We start from the raw sequence: 18,255 nt of genomic DNA on the forward strand, positions 1-18,255 counted from the left end.
CTCTCCATCAAGAGTGCAAATCTGAATACGAGATTTCCACCAGAGGTGCTGTAGGGAGAATGCAACCAAAGCTGAATGACTGCGGACCATGCCACCAGAGCGTGGTCTGGATCGAAGGGAAATGTTGGGTCTCGACAGGTTCGACTGGGGTGGAGCACGGACCAGAAAATAACCTGCAGGTGCAAGAGCAAGAACCGTTTACTTCCCTCTGGGCAAGAATGGGACCACTAACAAATTAGTGTACAATCCCTAGTGGAACCGCATGTCCCGCACAGCCACCCCTTAGCACCGATCTGTCAAAGTCGATTACCTCCCGCTATTCCCAAATCCTACCCGGTGGTAAGGACCCAATGCCAGGCCTGCCTGCCGTCCTTTCGCTCGCATAATGGAGCCGATATGCCAGGTACACGTACAACGCGACTGCAATCCGGCCGCCAAGTGGGATGGGCTGCCGCTTGCCCACGGCCTTCCGACGTTCTCGGCCCACCCCTCGCAGCCTGTACCAAGCCACAAGACATGGGAATTGGATGGGCGGATGGCCTCCTTCAGCACACACTGACATGAAAAGACCGCCATCTTGCGCGTTACTATTCATACGCCCCGGAATTGATCTCCGAAAGCGGACATGCTCTGGATCGGAGGGTGTCGAATGTGGTTATTCTTTCGAGGACGCGCGCCGACGCGGCATCCGGAATGCAGCTGGACTACGTACCTAGCCGAAGGTGGGCTCCAAATCAGAGGTGGCGCGTAACGATGCACAGAGCAGCTTGTGTGGCTTGCAAGGTGCAGCTCGCGTCCAGAATCCTGTTTTGCGCTGCGATCCTCAGCGCTCTTGTCCCTAGCCGACTCAAACATTAACCGGGGCATCCTATTGGACAACAGCGTTCGAGTGCGTTCTGCTTGTCATGAGGACACGGCTTTGGTTGGACCCCCTCGTGACATTTGTATCACATGACCATGGCAGCTGATTCTTCTCTACTTGCTCCGCATCCCTTATTCATGATGAGTCAGGACAGAGCGAATAGAACAAATTTTTTCTCACTGTCGACAAGCCACAGTGGCGCTTACCGGCGCGGCGTCGGAGTTTAGCGTAGTTGCGGACCGGACCTGCGGGTGGATGCTGCTCCGCTGTCTATCTGCTTTACGTTCTCGGTGCGATGCAACCATGCATCTCACTCATGACCGATGTCCCCTTTGAGCAGGACCAAGAAAAGGATACCGGTTTCGCCGATGGACCGATCGAACTGTGCCGCGTTGTGCGACTGCTGTTTACTGCGCCTTCCTCCGCACTTAATGCACAAGTCTGGTTTGCAAATCGTCGGCGGCAAACAACGGGGACTAGAATCGGGGTCCCCTGACAATTGACCTTATTGTAAAACGCGGGGATTGCGGCGGGTATAGGATCGACGCCGAGCCGCACCGCGGCTTTCCGGGGCAAAGCAAGGGCCGGGCTTCTTTTAAACGTTCTTTACTAGGTTTGTATTATTAAACTGAGTAGACTGCGCAGCTGATTCACGACGCCTCGGCGAAACGGACGAATGTCCTCAGTTGTAGCATAATTGGAGGGAACTTTTTGTCTTCTCTTAGGTTAGGCAGGTAGTCACCGTGTCTTTCCTTAGCAAAAAAATGCATCTGCCTCTTGAGGTTTGCAAACATGGCATTCTCCGAGTCGGTCCCCAGGCCGGTTTCGGCGAGGGGAGTAATGGTTTGCGAACCGGCGGCCGCAGCGCTCAGCTACCGTCATCCGATAGCTCAGATCTGGCCTGGCCATCTCGCTCAGCGTGGCTTGTCCGGATGTGTTTGATTGATGCGGTAGCACGGCAGACCGGCATCGACTTAGAGAAGCGCCAGGCCATGTGTCGCTGTGCGACTAAGCGGCAGAGATTAGATCTGGCGGGTTAAGCTCCACGTGTTTATGTGCGTCCAGCAGCGGTGCACAATGGCGTTCTGGTCTCTGATTTGTTCACGGTCTGGCATGCGCAAAACCGATTTCAGCTCCGGATGAATGGGTGTGGATGTTCTGGAAGCCTGCCTATGCGCAAGATCGTTGCCAGATCCCGGGCTTCTGGTTGTCCAGATCACCCCCTTACCCAGCAAAGCACCAATCATGGCCGGAACCCGCACCAAGACAAGCTGCCACGCATCTGCCAAGTGGACACCGACTCTTTGTGTTTGGCCAATAATAGGATGGCACAGCCCTCCACGGAAACAGCGCGCGGAGATGCAACATCTTTTCCACACTGTCGGGGCCCCCGTATGATCTCGAGGTCCTCTGAGCGACGGTTGGCTTTGAGACAGCCCAAGACGCTCAACCATTGCGCGGAATTCTGGCCACAACGCGCGGGAGACCGCGCCGTGTCCAGGCCGGCAAATGTGAACCATTGGGTCGATCCATGTATTTTCCAGCTGATGCAGCGGTTTTGTTTCCGCATTGCATTTGTGCTTGCTGACCTGGACCACCAGCTCTCAGCGCGGGGCGAAGACGCGAAGCTGCCAATCAGCTCCCCAGCTGTAAAAGTTTGCACAAATGTATCGTAAACAGGCTGATAAATCTTTACCGTGACATGCTGCCATGGAAAACTCGGGGATGCCTGCTCGTTGCTTCTCGTCTCTTCGCCGTCTCGCGATCTCGCACTTTTCTCGGGAATGCGGCAGGTGCATGTGTAGTACTGGATGTACCCCAAGTACCGTTTGTACCAACAGTCCTGGCAGGCGGCAGGCAGCCCACACCACTGCCGCGCCGAATCTTTTAAGTCCCAGGATCATACATGGCATTTCCCTCTGCAACCGAGGACGGAACGTTGAAGAAAATTCTTCCATTGTGCAGAGACAGTCCCTTGTCGGATATGCAATTGGCATCCAACACCCCCCGGATATCTCGTCGCACGACATGGCCGCTCATGCAGGAAATTTGCCTGTTCTACCCCAAGCGGTGCACTATAAAAAGCAAAGTTGGTGCAGCGTGGCTTGACAAGGGAGGAAAAGGTGTGCTAAGCCCGAATGAGCCAAAAAATACGGATCCTGGAACGGGACAGGCGCACCAGTCGTGGACGGGATCTCGGCAGAGACCGAAGTTGCAGGGGGTTGCGAAAAAGTCTGGAAACCGCCTGTGCAGCCAGCCGGCCGGACTCGGCCTCGGCTCCGATGCAACTCATCTGTCTCGTCCCACAGAACAGAGCCAGGACTCGACAGAATCCTTCGGGATTGCGCAACGTCCGCTGCACCGTTGCTTCTGAGCCATGTGCTAGTATTCCATTTGCCTTGTTTCTTTTCTTCTTTTCAGCTACCGCTACTCAACGGTGTACGGATACTAACGTAACAGAAACTGTTATGTGACAGTACCGAATGTGTTTGGAATCAATCGATTACGAGATAGGACCGAGTCAAGCCCAGTGGTGTCCAGCCATTTCCAAAGTCCTCGATAGATCTAGACTGGGCTTCGTCAGTGATTACGAAACAAAAAGTCGGAAAATTGTTTTTAGGTTGACTACCAAGAAGAGGTAAAAGACGGGGCACCCTCCTAAAAGAGCAACCATTAGCAACTCCCTCGACCATCTACAAGTCCACGATTATTCAGCATGGCTGATCTGTCAGACTCTGTACGAGAGCGCGCCTTTCCGAGAAACTATGCCTAGCTAGTCAGTTGCCCCGCATATTGACTCTCACAACCATTCTCTTCCCGCCGAATTCGTATTATTTTGACGCTGTCGCCAGAGAACGCAAAGCTGCGCCGCAAAATTTTCTCTGAAAAAAAATAAAATAAAACGAAATAAAAAAAAAAAAAAAAAAAAAAAAAAACCTGCACATTTATGGCATGTGACATCGGGCCATCCGACCATGCTCCCGTCCGCGCCATCCAGCCGCGCCTACCCGCACCGACAACCGCGGGTCAGCGGCGCAGTCGGGGGTTAAGGCATGTAACAGTACATCCATCCGTTACCGGCTAGACAGGCAAAATCTTTAACAGCCGAACGAAGCAAGTCATAGGGGGCATGTACCAATGTGTAAAATCTCGTTTACCCACGCGCCCATACTTCCAGGCGATTTTCGAGCCCGGCAGCTCCCACGGATAATGGGTACAGCATCTGTGTAATCAGCCCGGCCGCCGCCGGCGGCCGTGGCCGGTGGGCCCCGGTCATCGGACAATCAATCATATCTACACTGCAAGGTCGGAGATAAGAGAGGGTACGACCCGGCGGCGCGGCCAGGCCGGCCCTGAGTCTCCACACAGCACTTCAGCCCATCCCGCCGAACTGGCAGCCCCGGCGAGGTGTGGATTCTGGGATATCGACACGCCGTTCTGACCGTCGGATAGCCGTGCCATGTTACCAACCAAACGCAGATCATTAAACTAGAAGCCGCCGATCAAGCGTTGCTTTGTTTGCAATATACCGAATAGGACTCAGTATTGTCAAAAGAGAAACTTGCCAAGTTTTTTTTTTTTTCTTTTTCCTTATTTCTTCTTTAGCATTTCTTTTTCTCACTTTTTCTTCACGTCATCTTTCACCCCAAACCTCCCGTAGCATCAATACCATCAGCCACTTGCTTTAGACCCTAGGGACCACTCCTCAGAAGATGCCCGGGCCCCGCCTTCACAAAAAAACTCCATCCATGTTTCTCTCGCTCCAAATGCTTGAATGTGAAAAAGAAATGTGTATGGACATGCGAATGGTAGAAGCCGACGTAGATAGAACGGCGCAAATAGAACGGGTCTGCTACTTGCCTCCCCTCCACGCCCCGGGCCCAGCCGTACACAAACCCCCTTCCCCTCCGTGACCCTACTATGAGGCCGGTAGCCCGCGTCGCAAGCAAGTCGGATCAAATGATGATCAGCTAAAACCACCCAACTTAGCTAATGAAACAAAATTTCTAATCGGACTGAACGTAAAAGGGAAAGAAAAAAAAAAAAAAAAAAAAAAAAAAAAAAAAAGGGCAAAAAGTAAAGACTCACCTCGATCAACTTCTCCGTCAGCCCAAAGCACGTCCGGTCCTGTGGATCCTGGCTCAGATTGAATGAGCAACTCCTCCACAGTCCGCCAAAGCCCATGTCATCTAGTATCTCGTTTAGCATGGCAACCGACTCGCCCGAGTTCTGGAACTTTGGGTTCGAAGTCAACGTCTGCAGTAGCGTGTGCGCCGCCTCGAGCGTGGCCGAGCTCTGGCAGTGGAGGAGGATGTCATCGAGGATCGAGGTGATAGGCCCGCATCTGCAGTATAAGACATTAGCATCCCGATGGCGGTGTGGTATGAGGGTAAAAAGGGGAGAGGAGGAGCGGGAAATAACGTACAAATGCATCACCACGCCGGGCCGAGCCAGCGCGAGTCGATCCAGCCACTGCAGACTCCGATTCTGCACGCCGTCCTCCAGGTACTGAAAGTCTACCAGCTCGATCGCCGTATTCAGCAGCAGGTCCTTGTCCTTCATCTTGCCCAGGTCCTGCGCGGCCCTCAGCGCCCCGGGATCCGCCAGCCCGCCGCCAGGGTTGATCCCCGCCGTCCACAGGTTCTCCCTCAGCTCCTCGACCGACGCCGTCCGCGCCAGGATCAGCGCCATGTACGGCGACTGCGCGAGCTCCCTGAAATCCCTCTCCGCGTTGGCCCTCGCGTTGCTCTCCGGCGCCCAGCTCGTCATCTCCAAAAATGTCGCCAGAACCCTCAGCGCGGTCCCCTTGGTCACATTATCGCTCAGGCCCCTCACCAAGCACGCGCACGCCGCAAAGTGGAAGTTCTCGGCGTTAAAGTGGATGCCGTAGGCCTCGTCAAGCGGCAGCGCGGCCTCCTCGAGCTGGGTGCGGCCCTGCAGGAGATACGGCACCATCTTGTCGGCGCCGCCGCGCATGTCGCCGGACGAGCTGATGTTGCTGAGCACGGCCTCGAGGAACATGGCGGTACAGTTGAACAGGTTGGGCGGGACTAGGCGCAGTAGCGACATGGCGAGCCAGAAGAGCTGCAGGCCGTAGCGCGACGCCGAGGGGAGCTTGGCCATCATCTTGGACAGCGACGTGACGATCGCTACGAGCATTTCGCTGTTGTTGTCCTCGCCGAACCGGCCCACGCTGTTGCGCAGCGCCACCAGGACCTGGTACAAGAGGTCATCGTCGACCTCCTCGCGCGCGAGGCAGCCCATGACGGTGAAGGCCCGCGGCTGGATGGCCGGGTTGTTCTGGAAGGCCGTGCTAGCCACGAGCGACATCCACCGCGAGCGCCAGGCGTTGGCGACGTCGACCGAGGGGGCCGCGATTGTGCACGCGTCGAAGAGGATGGTAGCGAGGTTCTCGGTTGCGGCAAGGGTGGGCCCGGCTTCCTGCGTCGTCGACATGGACGCGCCGTCGCGCATGAAGGTGACCGTGTTGATAAAGATGTCGCTCTTGGGGTCCGACAACGTCTCCAGCGTCGCCCTGAGTTTGTTGAGCCGGACTTCGTCGAGCACAAAGGACGTACACGCCGAGTGGATCGAGTTGATCAGCAGCCGGTGAACCACGGCCCTGACGTCTGGCATGCCCGTGTTTGCAAGCATCGTGACGATGTGGAATATCTCTGGCAGGTACAGCTGCGCCTGTACCCCGCTGTCGAACGACAGGGCGAGGCAGAACTGCAGCAGCACGCAAATCTCGTTCCAGACCGCGTTGTCAGGCAGATACTTGGTTGGCCTGAGCGACGATCGATTCAGCGCCTTCCGCAGACGCGAGATAATCTTGCCTCTCAGAGTGATCGTGCCAATTGCGCTGGCAATCGACGTCAGTGTCTCGGTCTGCATGTCCTCGAATCCGAGCGTTAGCGCAGCCTTGATGATCTCCTCCAAAAAGATGTCCAGCAGCACCTCGTCCTGGTAAATGACGGGCCACACCGACTGCTCGAGCGTGAAGGTCAGTGTCGGGTCCGAAAGCGTGACGTCGATGAGCTTCCTGAACAGAGCCGCAATCTTTTCTCTCCCCTTGTCGCTCTCGATCTCGCTCGCCAGGAGCGACGTCCGCAGCCCCGGGATCCAGGGTGCCATGTACGCCAGACTCAGGGGCTTCTGCTCGTCTGAGAAGCTATCCCACCCAACAAAGAACTCATTCAGGAAGTCGGACGTAAGCTGGGGCTCCGTCTGCGCTAGGCTCTTGCTGATCTTGATGATGAACTGCGACGGGTCCAGCGGCACCATGATATCCCTGGTGCTCATCAGCTGCGATGCTGCCGTGAACTTGAACGCCTTGCAGAGCGCTCCTAGCAGGTTATATGACGAGAGCCTCAGCACAGGATCCGCACTAGCCAGGTTTGTCAGCGCTAGGTTTAGCAGCGTGCCCGGCACGTCCTGCGGACGAATCAGCCGCTCAAACGACTTCATCGCCCTCGTGTCCTTGGCATACTTGGCCTTGGCCGCGCGGATGTGCTGTAGTACCTCGGCTTTCTTGGGGCTGGTGAAGTACATGACAATCTTGCCGTTGTCGGCCCGGAGGCCAAAGGCCGAGTCGTCCTCGGTCTGGATAGATGTGGGTGCCTCGTCCACATCCCCGAGGCGGAAAATGTCATTGACGGTCGTGCTCAAGCGGAAGCCGGGGACCTCTTGCTTCTTGACGGTCGTGACTTGCACAAACTGGCTGCCGACCTTGATCACCACATCGATTTTGCCCTTGGACTTGGACAGCCTAGTGATGGGCTGGAAGACAAAGCGCGTGTCGGTCACCACGCTGATCGTCTCCTTGGGCAGATGCAGCTGACTCAAGTGGAAGTGTGCTTGCAGGTCTTGCAAGCTCCCCATGAGATGGTACTCCACATTGGCAGGGCTAAACACGCTGTTTTCGTTCTTAGTCGAAACCTTTAGGACCCGCCGGAGACACTTCTTGGAAGCGCTGTTCGTGTTGTAAATGTAAATTCGTGTCAGCTGGCGGGCCAGCTCGGTTGGCGTAAGCTGTTCTAGCTTCTGGAACAACTCCTCTTTGGGTTCGCTCTGGCCATTGTAGCAGGTAGCGTCGATGAGCAGACCGAACGGGCGATGCCACAGGCGACTGGCAATCTTGAGGTAGCAGTACATCAAGGTGTCGTAGTCAATCGACTCGCCGTCAATGTTGCGAAGAATGATGCAGATGATGGACAGCCCGTCCTTGCTCTCACCGCCGTCGTACACGGCACGGGCTGTGAGGAACGATTCAGTGGTGCGGAAGGCATTGCGGAGCATGAAGTCCTGGAACCTGGAATACGCCGGCGGGCTGTTTGCTGCGATCTGCGGCCGGTTCCACGTGACAGCCAGAGGAGGCGGTCCAAGGTTCATGACAAGATTCTTCAGAGGCTCCATCACGGGACTCCGACCCCTCGCTGAGTCGGCCGGCGACCGGACAAATTCTCTCCTCTCCTTCGAGACTAGCCGCTGCCGTACATGGTCCCAGTGCTCATACAGAAACTTGTGGAGCGCCACGCAGGAGCCAAAGTCGAACGACTCACCCCCGGCTGTATTCTCTAGCGTCGTCGGCGGGACAGATATCTCCCGCAGAAAGGTGGTAACCTTGTAAATGTTGTTCGTTAAAAAGTCGATCAGCGGGAACATATACGGCTCCTTGGCGCCAAAGAGCACGTTGTTGGCTAGGTTCTGAATGACCTTGGCGATAAGCAGCAGGCCGCGACGCATCTCCTTTGTTGGTGGCGCTGAAACCAGGCCCTCGACTTCAGGAGCCACAATAGCAGGACAGAAGAAGCGGAGGAATATGAAGGCGCCGACAGCCGTATACTTCGCCTCTGGGAACTTTTCGACAACCGCATCCGAGATCTGCGCGCCACTGTCAGCTATGTCACCCCTTACGACGAGAATCCCGCACAGGCAATGGATAAACCTACAATACTGCAAATCTTGCGGAACGAAGACGGGATGCTCGACGACGAGGAGCAGATATTCTCAATGAACACCCGCGCAACGATCTGCAGGTGCTCTGCATTCGTCTGCAGCTCTTCGGGCGAGCTGACCCTGGCCGGGTCTAGCTCTAGGCTCAAGTCCTTGGACGTGAGCATGAGCCGCTCGACCACATTCTGCAGCGTCGCCTTGAGGTATCCGGTGCCCTTCCACTTGGCGTAGATAGATAGCATCTTTGTAGGGACACAAGTCTTGCGGAGCAGCTCCGATTCGTTGTCTGCCGAAGATCGTCAGCGACCGCAACCACCCACGAAAGCAACGACAAACTCACCGGTCTCCTCAATCTCCTGCTTAATCAACGCCTCGAGAAGCACAAAGCTCTTGCCCCTCGCCTCGAAGATATTCAACAACGAAATCGTAAGCTCATCCACCTCATGACTAGGACAGACCGCCGCCATAGCCGCCGCCAAGCTCGGATCGCCAGTCAGCAGATCCAGCAGTTCATCGTACTTCTCATTGACGGCCGCATCGCTCAGGTTATTGAACTCGGTTCCCTGGACGAGGATGTTATACAGCACCCTCACAAACGCGGTCCGAATGTCCACATTCTCATGGTACCCAATACTCAGCGAGTGCTTCAGACCCACATCGATATTCGCGCTCAGCAGGTTCGAGAGGATGGTGATGGCCAGATCCGACGTCGACGCCTCCGACATGGTGCTCGAGCTGCCCCAGTGGGCGTGATGGGCGTCGGCCCCACGTCCCCCCAGATCCGATGCGCCGGGATCCATGTTCAGCAGCGACAGGAAGCGGTTAAAATACTGGTGGAACATCTGCGACTTGAGCTCGCTGGTCCCTGCGTCCGTCTGCCCATCGCCTGGCTGGAGGGGCAGTCGGAAGGTGAGTCCCGCCAGGCAGCGCAAGCACGCCTTGTCGAGATCCCGCTGGACGCGCGTCATCTCGTCCATGCGACCGCCGCCGTAGCCGGAGTTTTCTGGGGGGCGCGGGGAGCGCGGGCGGGCGATCCAGCTGAAGATGTACTCGAGAAGCTGGTTGCGAATGCGCACGTCGTCGCGGAGGTTGAGGTGTTCTTTTCGCTTGGTGACGGAATCGATGAGCTGACAGATTTTGATCTTGACGCGGAGGCTGTTGGGGGTGTCGGTGACGCCGTCGAGGAACTTGGTAAAGTTGAGGCACATGAGGCCGATGTGTAGAGTAGGTGCTGGGCCGAGATCCATGGCGCCGTCTAGCCGCTCAATAAGAGCCTTGAGGAGCGACGCCGACTGCTCGGCAAAGACAATGTCGTTGTCGGCGCCCTTGACACTTGGTTCGAGCGCGCCGGTGAAGAGGACGTCGAGCTCTGCTCCGAGGGCTTTGAATAAGGGATAGTATAGAGATGATGGTACTTCGACTGACAAGACCTCTCTCATCGTCTCGCGGACGCGGAGGTTGGCGCAGGCGAGAAGCTGGATGCTCAGCCTGAGGTAACGCGTCAGGAGCGGTTCCTCGTGGTTCCCAGACGACAGCCGGTCGATCCATCTCAGCCCGCTGATAGCAGGCTCTTCCAAGTTGGAGACCTTGGAAACCTGCTCGGCCGTGCATATACCTCCCAGCGACGCGAGGAACCCTGAATAATTGCGCCACTCGGCAACGATCCTCTCGGCGACGCCCTCTGTGGACGCCTGCGAGAGCTCCTTGGAGAGGTGCAGCCACCTGTCAAAGACAAATTCCCACGAGTCGAGGATGCCGGCGCTCGGGTACTGCATGCGCCTCAACAGCGTCCTAACTCTCTTCTGGAATGCCACGAGCCCGGTGAACCTAAAGTCGCGCGCCGAGATCTCGCCAAAGATGTCGCCATTGCGGAGAAGGGTCAGCGACGACTTTGCAGTCGCCGGAGCTGTGTCGATGAGCCGGCACTCGTCGAGGAAGGTGCCGACGCAGGACGTGACAACCTGGCAGGCGTCCATTTCGGCCGAGCAGAGTGACACCAGAAAGAGCGTCTCGAGTTTGGTGGATGCAGCGGTCCGCTCAGGAATGTCGTCCGAGGTCTGGCCGAGCTCGGGTATCGACGTCAAGAGTAATAATCTGGACTCGAGATAGCCATTAATCGACCTGAGGACTTCGGCCGAGCAGGGCAGTCTCGCCCTGTCGCAGATCGATATCAAAATAAGCGACGTGAGCCGCCAGAACCTGGTCTTGAACGCCTTCGAGCCGAGCCCCTTTGATGCTCGCAGCGTCGACAGCACCTGCTCCTTTGCAAACAAGCGCTTCGCGACGCCCGTAGCCAGCCGTCTGACGGATTCGTTGGATGCAATGATGCATGAGATGAGCGCTTCCAAGTTCTCCTGGTAGAAGACGTCCCGCTCGCCCCGATCCATAGGCGGGCCCTCGAAGAGGGTCATGGGTGAAGCGTCCAAGAAGCCTAGGATGTTGGAGACCATGGTGATCGAAGGGGCGCTCTCGACCGCCTTGCGTTGAGCGCTCTGATCTTCAATGTACCCTTCGGCGAGGAGATTGGACATGGTCTTTGCACAGAGTCAGCCCTGAAACACGCAGAGACGGCAATGGATCGAGAATGAGGATGACGATGATGATGCTTTACCTGCAGCTGCCCCTGAATGAAAGCGCTCACTGCTGTGAACAGAGGCTGATACTTTTCCCTATTGCCCAGTCGCGCAAAGTGCGCACAAGCCTGGATGATGGCAATCTTGAAGCTATGAGGGGCCGAAGGCGCGAGGCACGCCGGGGCGAGCGAATCCACACAGGTCTCAAAGTTGAGGTGCGAGAGCGACACAAACGCGGCCGTCATGATGTCCTGCTCAAACAGCACGTTTTCGGTGCCCGGCGGGAACCGCCTGAACACGGCATCCTTCACCTCGTCCTGCACGTCCATAGCGTAGCTTATGAGCGCCGAGTCGCTCTCGGCGTCGAAATGCCGCGCGGCGCGCAGCAGCAGTACCAGACAGTAGGCGGCCTGCTCGTTGCGGTTCCTCAGCGCCTTCCTCAGTCCGTCCAGAAACTGCACCTTCTTGACCATGCCGACGCCTTTCGCCTCGCGCAGGTTGCTCGCCACCTCGAACACATCCGGCTGGAGAAACAAGAGCGTCATCTGCATCGGGAACAGCAGCGCCTTCCGCCGGCCATTGTCCCCCACCGTCTGGGTCATGTCAAACAAGGTGTCGGGCGCGAGGTCGCGGCGTTTTTGGTTATGTAGCGAGTGCAACTGCACAAACTCGTCCGGGTGGCGGTCCAGCCAGCGTGTGACGATCTGCGGCATGACCACGGCGATTGTGTTCTGGAACGACTTACGGAAGTGCAGGAAGCTCGAGCAGAACTCCTGTATGACGACGCCCAGCTTCTGGCCGTCGACCCAAAAGAACGAGACGAGGCGCAGCATGACGAGCGCGGCACGCTCGTCCTCTGCGACGGTCACATTCGGGATGGGGTTGCCTTGCGGTACACTGACGCGCGACGCGTAAATGATGTTGCGGAAGAAGTCGAAGGCGTCGGACCAGCTCGACGCCGTCACGTACTCGACGATGAGCTTCATGTGCGCCTCGATGGTGGCAGCATGGGTCTGAAGCAGGCTTCTTGTCTCGACCGGCTCATTGGACGAAGTCGAGAGCGGCGTCCTGGTAGGCTCGTCTGAAGGAGGGGTCGTTATGTGCTTGGCCAAAGAGTCGTCCAGTATAGCCTTTGCCGGCAAGGTGTAGCCGTCCGGGATAGGCTCGAACAGGAGCTTGATGACCTCAAATATTCGGGCGAGCTGCACGTCGGTGAGGGCTTCGGGCGGGTAGAAGGCGGCTCGCTGCGACGGAGACAGGGGCCCGTCAGACACGGGGGAAGAGCTGAACTTGTCGGCATTGCCTTTGAGGCGGAACCAATTACTGGCGAGGCAGTCGGCGATGAGCTCAAGGACGTAGAGCTCCGAGAGGAGGACATGGGGAGGATGCGAGAGGACGGATTTGTAGGGGCGGGCTAACTCCTCGTGGAGGCTGAGCAGGGCATCGAGAATGGGGCCGATGGAGGAGGCGCTGAGCTTGACGAGCGTGGCGCGCGTAATGGAGACGATGTCGTCTTGGGAGAGGTCCTGGGTCGGCGTACCGGTGCGATGGGGCAGCTGTTGGGTTCAGAACAGAGATCAGCATCCAAACCCCCCTACAACCAGAGCTGCAATTGACCCCTGCTGCGAAGACGAGACGTACTCTCGTGGTGAGCCTCTCCACCAGGCAGCCTACCAGGCCCGCATCGCCGTTCATTGTGGGTTGACGAGAGCAGGACTCGGCCGGCGCCTTCTCATGATATCGAGCTGGCGGGTTGCTTTCAGTGTCTGCTTTTTTTCTTTTCTCTTGCTGTCTCCCGGTCGAAGGCTGCGTTAGCCGCGCCGCGGGCCTTCTTCGTGGAAAGGGTGGGTGTACGGGAGAGCCGGCCCTGCGGCAGCCGTTGGTCAGATTTTAGGTTACTGTAGTCGAGACACTGCGGGACGGCAAAGCTGAGACGAAATCGAGGTTTTGTGTTCACGACCGGACGCACTGCCGGATTGCGGCAAGACGCTGCGGGGAGGGGCGCGCCATACCGGAGCGGGGACCCCTGCCTGCTGTAACTTTATTCGCTGTGGACCCGGCCGAATCCCTCGAGGCGCGCGAGGGAATGCGCCCCAGCACGAATTCAACCTACTCTCCTGCCCCGGAACGCGACACCACCAACGCCGGCTCACCGCCCGCAGCCTCCGCTTGTCATCCGTGATCCTCGGAGCCCGGGTCCTGACTCGTTGGCGGCGTCATTTTCCTGCCCGAAATGCTTACCGGTACCTGCAAAACTTGTATATTATTTTGCTTTGTTTTTTTTTTTTTTTTTATTCTGAATTTTTAACATAATCGCTTTATCCTCGTGGGAAACAGATACTCGGGGCATCGAAGAATCTGTCTAGCCCCCTCTTTACGCTATCTATATCCTTGAGTCTTGTGGGTCGCATCAGAAGTGCGGATGCAGACAAAGCCCCATGGAATGTCCGGCGCGGCTGGTGCTGGTGCTGCCGTGTTTCCATGCAACTGGATGGACCTGCTTAAGCGGTGCCTGTCTCGAGTCGACTCCCGGCCTTGGTCTAACCACGCCCTTGTCTTGGCTCGCTAGCACAGGCTGGCACCGGGCCAACGAGAAACAGCCCTTTTCAAAAGCTTCTTGGCAACCCAGACAGGTCAACGCTGCTGGTTGGCATTTTCCTCCAATAATCTCTCATCCTTTTCCTCCCTATTATAGATCCTCCTACCCATGAAGAGACTGATAAAACAGAGTAGTGATGCCCTTTTTTACATGTATCGCATTGCAGCCGTCTCCGAGCGCCACTAGCGGTACCCCCGGGGGTCGCGATAGTTCCTGTCGCGGTTGTCCCCGCCGTGCGGTCTATCGTAGCGCCGATCCTGGCCGGGCGGGGGCGGCGGACGGTACTGCTGATAGTCTCCGTAGCCTCCCGGAGTGTACCGGTCAGTTCGATAGTCTTGGCCATACCCTTGGTTGTAGCCACCCGAAAGGTGAGCCGGCGGAGGCGGAGGAGGCACTCCGATCCCGAAGCCGGGGAAGCCGGGAGGAGGCGGTTGCCATCCCGGCGGAGGACCATACTGGTTCTGGCCGCCGCCATATCCGCCGCCATACCCGCCGCCGTATCCATTGCTGTTGCCGTGTCCGCGGCCGTAACCGTTGCCATAGCCACGGCCGGGTTGCTGGTACGGTTCGCGGCCACGACCGCCCTGATTTGGAGGCCCGCCCGGGCCATAATTGATCCGTCCTCCACCATGGTGGTTCTTCAGGGGCACGCCTCCGAAGCTTCTCCCAGACCTCTGGCCTTTGCTCCTCAAGATCTCAATGTCACTTCTGTCTAGAACAGGCGTGGGGAGCTTCGCTCCGCGGAGCAACATCGATTTGTGCGTGTGAGAACTACTCGGCATCTCATAGTGCACACTAGTCCATGTGTTAGCAGACGATGCGGTGAATGCGAAGCCCAGCAGATACATACCTCAAAGACCGGTCGTAGTCGACATCCGGCATTGTGTTCCTCTTTAGGGGGTAGACCAGGGAGCCGTGCGGGACGTATCCCTCAATCTTCTCGACCTTGCCCGAGAGGCCATCGCTTAATTTGGGGTTTAGCTTGTACTTTGTCTCGCCCTGCTTCTTGGAGTAGAAACGCGATGTGATATCGTCATAGAGTTTCGGGTGGGCATCCGAGAGCAAAAGAACATCCTTGCCCGGAGCGTTGCGGACCTGGTCTTCCGGACTGAGAAGGTGCTGTTTTGTTTCCATGGCAGCGAGCAAGCGAGGCATCTCGATGAATGGCAAAAGGGCGATGCCTTGCCACGACATCTTCTTACCATTGAGATCAATCTCGAAATCTTCCGGGTAGAAATCAATGATCGGGCTGTCCTCTTCGGTCATCAGTGGGTGGAACACCTCTGGGATGGCATGGCGGGAAGCTGCCGGCAGCACGCTCATCAGCTGCTCAAACGGCCGTGAAATCCTGCCCTTATCGAAGCTGATCGTCATCTTGCCCAGATCCACAAAGTCAGCCGCAAAGGGGGCGTAGTGGTAAGGATAGAACCACTCCCACGACGGACAGCCCTGGAAGTAGTACATCAAGACCCATGCGAGGCCCTCGACGTAGGCCCGGGCAACCTTGTGCCGGAAGGCGATATCCTTGGCGTCCACTTTGAACTTCTGCTCATAGTAGCGATCCGCGTAGCCCTCTTCCCAGAGCCTAACAGTGTCTGTCGGACCTTCCTCGCTAGAGGCAGCAGTCTCAGCATCGGAGCTCGCGCCGGGGGTACCGTCGCCGTCTTGCTCCATGAGCTCCGCCTTACGTTTCCCGAGAGCCGACGGCGGAGATTTTGTCTCCTTGTCTTCTTCCTTCTTGGACTCGTCGCCATCGGGCTTGGCTGGAGTTTGTGTCATCAGATTCTGGATCTGGCTCTTGAGCACGCTGGCGGCGCTCTTGTTGGCCACATTAGCCTGGTCGAGCGCCCGCCGGTTCACTACCATATCGTGCGTGATGACCGGCTTGGGTATGCTTGACACGGGAAACAAATTCATGCCGGGGGGGGGGCCATTGGCCTCTGGCGCCCCTTTCCGTGCTTTCTTGTTGAGCGGCGAGTCTTGGGCACCGCCTCTGCCATTATTACCTTGCTGGAGCTTGCGTCGCTTGAAGCTGGCCTCCCGTCGATCCTCAACTTCCTTCCTCCTCCTGAAAATTGCATCCTCTTGCTTGGCAAGGCCGGCTAGGATGTACTGGGCACGCTCGAGATCCACATGGCCGTCTTTGGTCATATAGCCACCCATGACGGCGAGGTTGTCCTTCCAAATGGCCATGAGCGTGTCGATACCGTTCTCTCTGATCTCGAGAGCAGGCAAGTGAGGCAGGAAATCATTCCCCACGAAAAAGCACATGAAGACCCAGTCGTCGATGGCTCGCTCAAGATCCCAGCGGAAAGGAAGTCGGGGGACTTCAAGCTCAACGGCAAGGTACTCACGTAGGATCGACACATGAAGCCATATGAATGGTTTCAGAGGATGGGCATTGTCCTTTTCGTCGAATTCGCCGTTCTTCTCCTTTGCCTCACCTTTGCAATTCCTCTCGTCGTGGCCCTTTTGGCCACAGAGTTTGCACATCCGAGCTTTGCTCTCTTGGAAAAAGACGTCCTCACGAAGGACGCGGAAATGCGGTTCGTGGGTGGCAAGACCAAGCATGATGAGATCTGCGTCCAGCCCGTAGATGACGTGGCGTGTGTTGGGATCGTGCTCGGGCGAGTTGCGCTGCGAGCGGACGAACTCCATAATCTTGTGCTCACCCTCGCCGGGGACGGTGGCGTCAGAGATGATGACCTTGATCTCGGCCCAGGCGGGGTCCGTATTGAGTTTGTAAGCGCACCAGTACCGCAGACTTGCAGCGAGAATGTCCATGAAGGGGGTGCCCGGAGTGATCGAGTTGGAATCAAACGCCTTCTTGACGACGGCCTCAACCGGTTCCTCCTTCATGGTATTGCCCTTTTCCTTCTTGAGCATCTTGAGGAGTTCTTGCTTGTCCTCCTCTTTTTCCTTGGCGTCCTGAGCCGCGCGGAATCGCCGGGACCGCTGCTGGTTCATCTTTGCTCTTGGCGCAACGCCATCTGTAGTGAAATTAGCATCAGCGCTTGTCTGGCAGTTGGGGGTTGTTGGAGCGTCAGAACCTACCAACAGCAATCATGAGTAGCTTGCGGGGTCGGACCATGTTGACCACACGGTCGGTGTACTTGAAGACCTCGATCATCATCTCCTCCTCGTCCTTGGGTGCCGGCCTATCCTCGGGGTGGGAACAGGGATGGACGATGCCGTTCATGTCGAGATACAAGTTGTCAAACTCCTCGCCATTTGGGTTGGGTTTTGTTGTGTCGACGGGGATGGTAGTGCCATCTTCCATGACAACTGGCCGCTCCTCGATGACGGGAGAGATGATCTTGGGGTATTTGGTGGAGAGCCACCTAAAAGCAGCCGGAATACCCATTGTCGGAAAGTTGTCGAACTAGACCACGGAACAATGTTTACGTTGACGGTCAAGTGGAAGAAGCGGTTTGAGGCTGGCGCGGCAGTCGAGACTAACCGGGGCTGGCTATTGCAAGGCCAAGGGGTATAGGAAGGTTTGCGACGGGAGGCGGCGCTAGTTTGTCTCCGCACATGGGGTTGTGCGTTGCGGCGTCTTTAGGAAAGCCGAGATGGATTGTCGAGAAGCTTCAGCCTTTCGGTCGCATCGAGTAGCGCCGAGTCGTGTAGGTTGTGGACAAAGGACCGAACAAAGCTTTGGATCCGTATTCGCAGAAATCAAAATGCCGACCCCTTTGTTTCCAGTGTAAAAGAAAAAGTCGCCCGGTAGAGTCGCCCCGCCGTTTGGAGAGATCGAGGCGTGGCTGAGTTGCGCGCTTGTGGTTTGTATCGAGGCGAAGAAAGAAGTGAGCGGGAGGACCTTTTCGGTCATGGTCAGGGTGCATAGAAGTGGGCCGCTGCAGACCCTGGGAGGCCAGGGCCAGGGTTCGGAGAGTTAAGCTTGCACCGCCACAGCTTAAACTCAGCTTTTTGCTCCCGTGGATTGTCGGGAAAGAATGCTATTCTTTCCACTTGGCCAAGCATACTGTAATGTGAGGCGTCTTTGCGTCTTGTTCTAAAGCGAATCGACATTAATGTCTTGATCGTCGGATCAAGAGTCGAACAAATACTCAATCATTGGCAGGAAATGTGGCGCAAAGATCCATCGTTGTTGGCGACCCACTTTATTTTAACAAATGCAACTCAGTTGCGGGCGGCGTCGATCGAGTTGCACACGTCGTTAGCCAACTTAGCTTCCGATATTAGGTACGGAAGTACACCTGTCCCCTTCACCACATCCTCGCACTCTCACGCCAAGTCCACAC

The 18,255-nt window shown here is 56.8% G+C and overlaps 2 protein-coding genes across 2 annotated transcripts; both read right to left on the reverse strand.

The window, feature by feature from the left end:
* Window positions 1-4,818: 4,818 nt before the first annotated feature.
* Window positions 4,819-13,086, reverse strand: IRA2 (Ras GTPase activating protein ira2; the record flags this gene model as incomplete). The annotated part of the gene is made up of 7 exons (XM_071058748.1): window positions 4,819-4,833; window positions 4,952-5,207; window positions 5,289-8,746; window positions 8,815-9,104; window positions 9,159-11,352; window positions 11,430-12,947; window positions 13,033-13,086. The coding sequence occupies 7 exons, from the start codon at window positions 13,084-13,086 to the stop codon at window positions 4,819-4,821; spliced, it is 7,785 nt and encodes a 2,594-aa protein (XP_070914849.1).
* Window positions 13,087-14,172: 1,086 nt separating this feature from the next.
* RAT1 (5'-3' exoribonuclease 2) lies at window positions 14,173-17,354 on the reverse strand (the record flags this gene model as incomplete). Its single annotated transcript, XM_071058749.1, has 3 exons — window positions 14,173-14,785; window positions 14,841-16,980; window positions 17,045-17,354. 3 exons carry the CDS (start codon window positions 17,352-17,354, stop codon window positions 14,173-14,175), a joined length of 3,063 nt encoding a protein of 1,020 aa, XP_070914850.1.
* Between the last annotated feature and the right edge of the window lie 901 nt (window positions 17,355-18,255).

This window comes from Madurella fahalii (genome assembly GCF_045866475.1).
Source record: "Madurella fahalii IFM 68171 DNA, scaffold_2, whole genome shotgun sequence".
Classification (NCBI taxonomy): Eukaryota; Fungi; Ascomycota; class Sordariomycetes; order Sordariales; genus Madurella; species Madurella fahalii.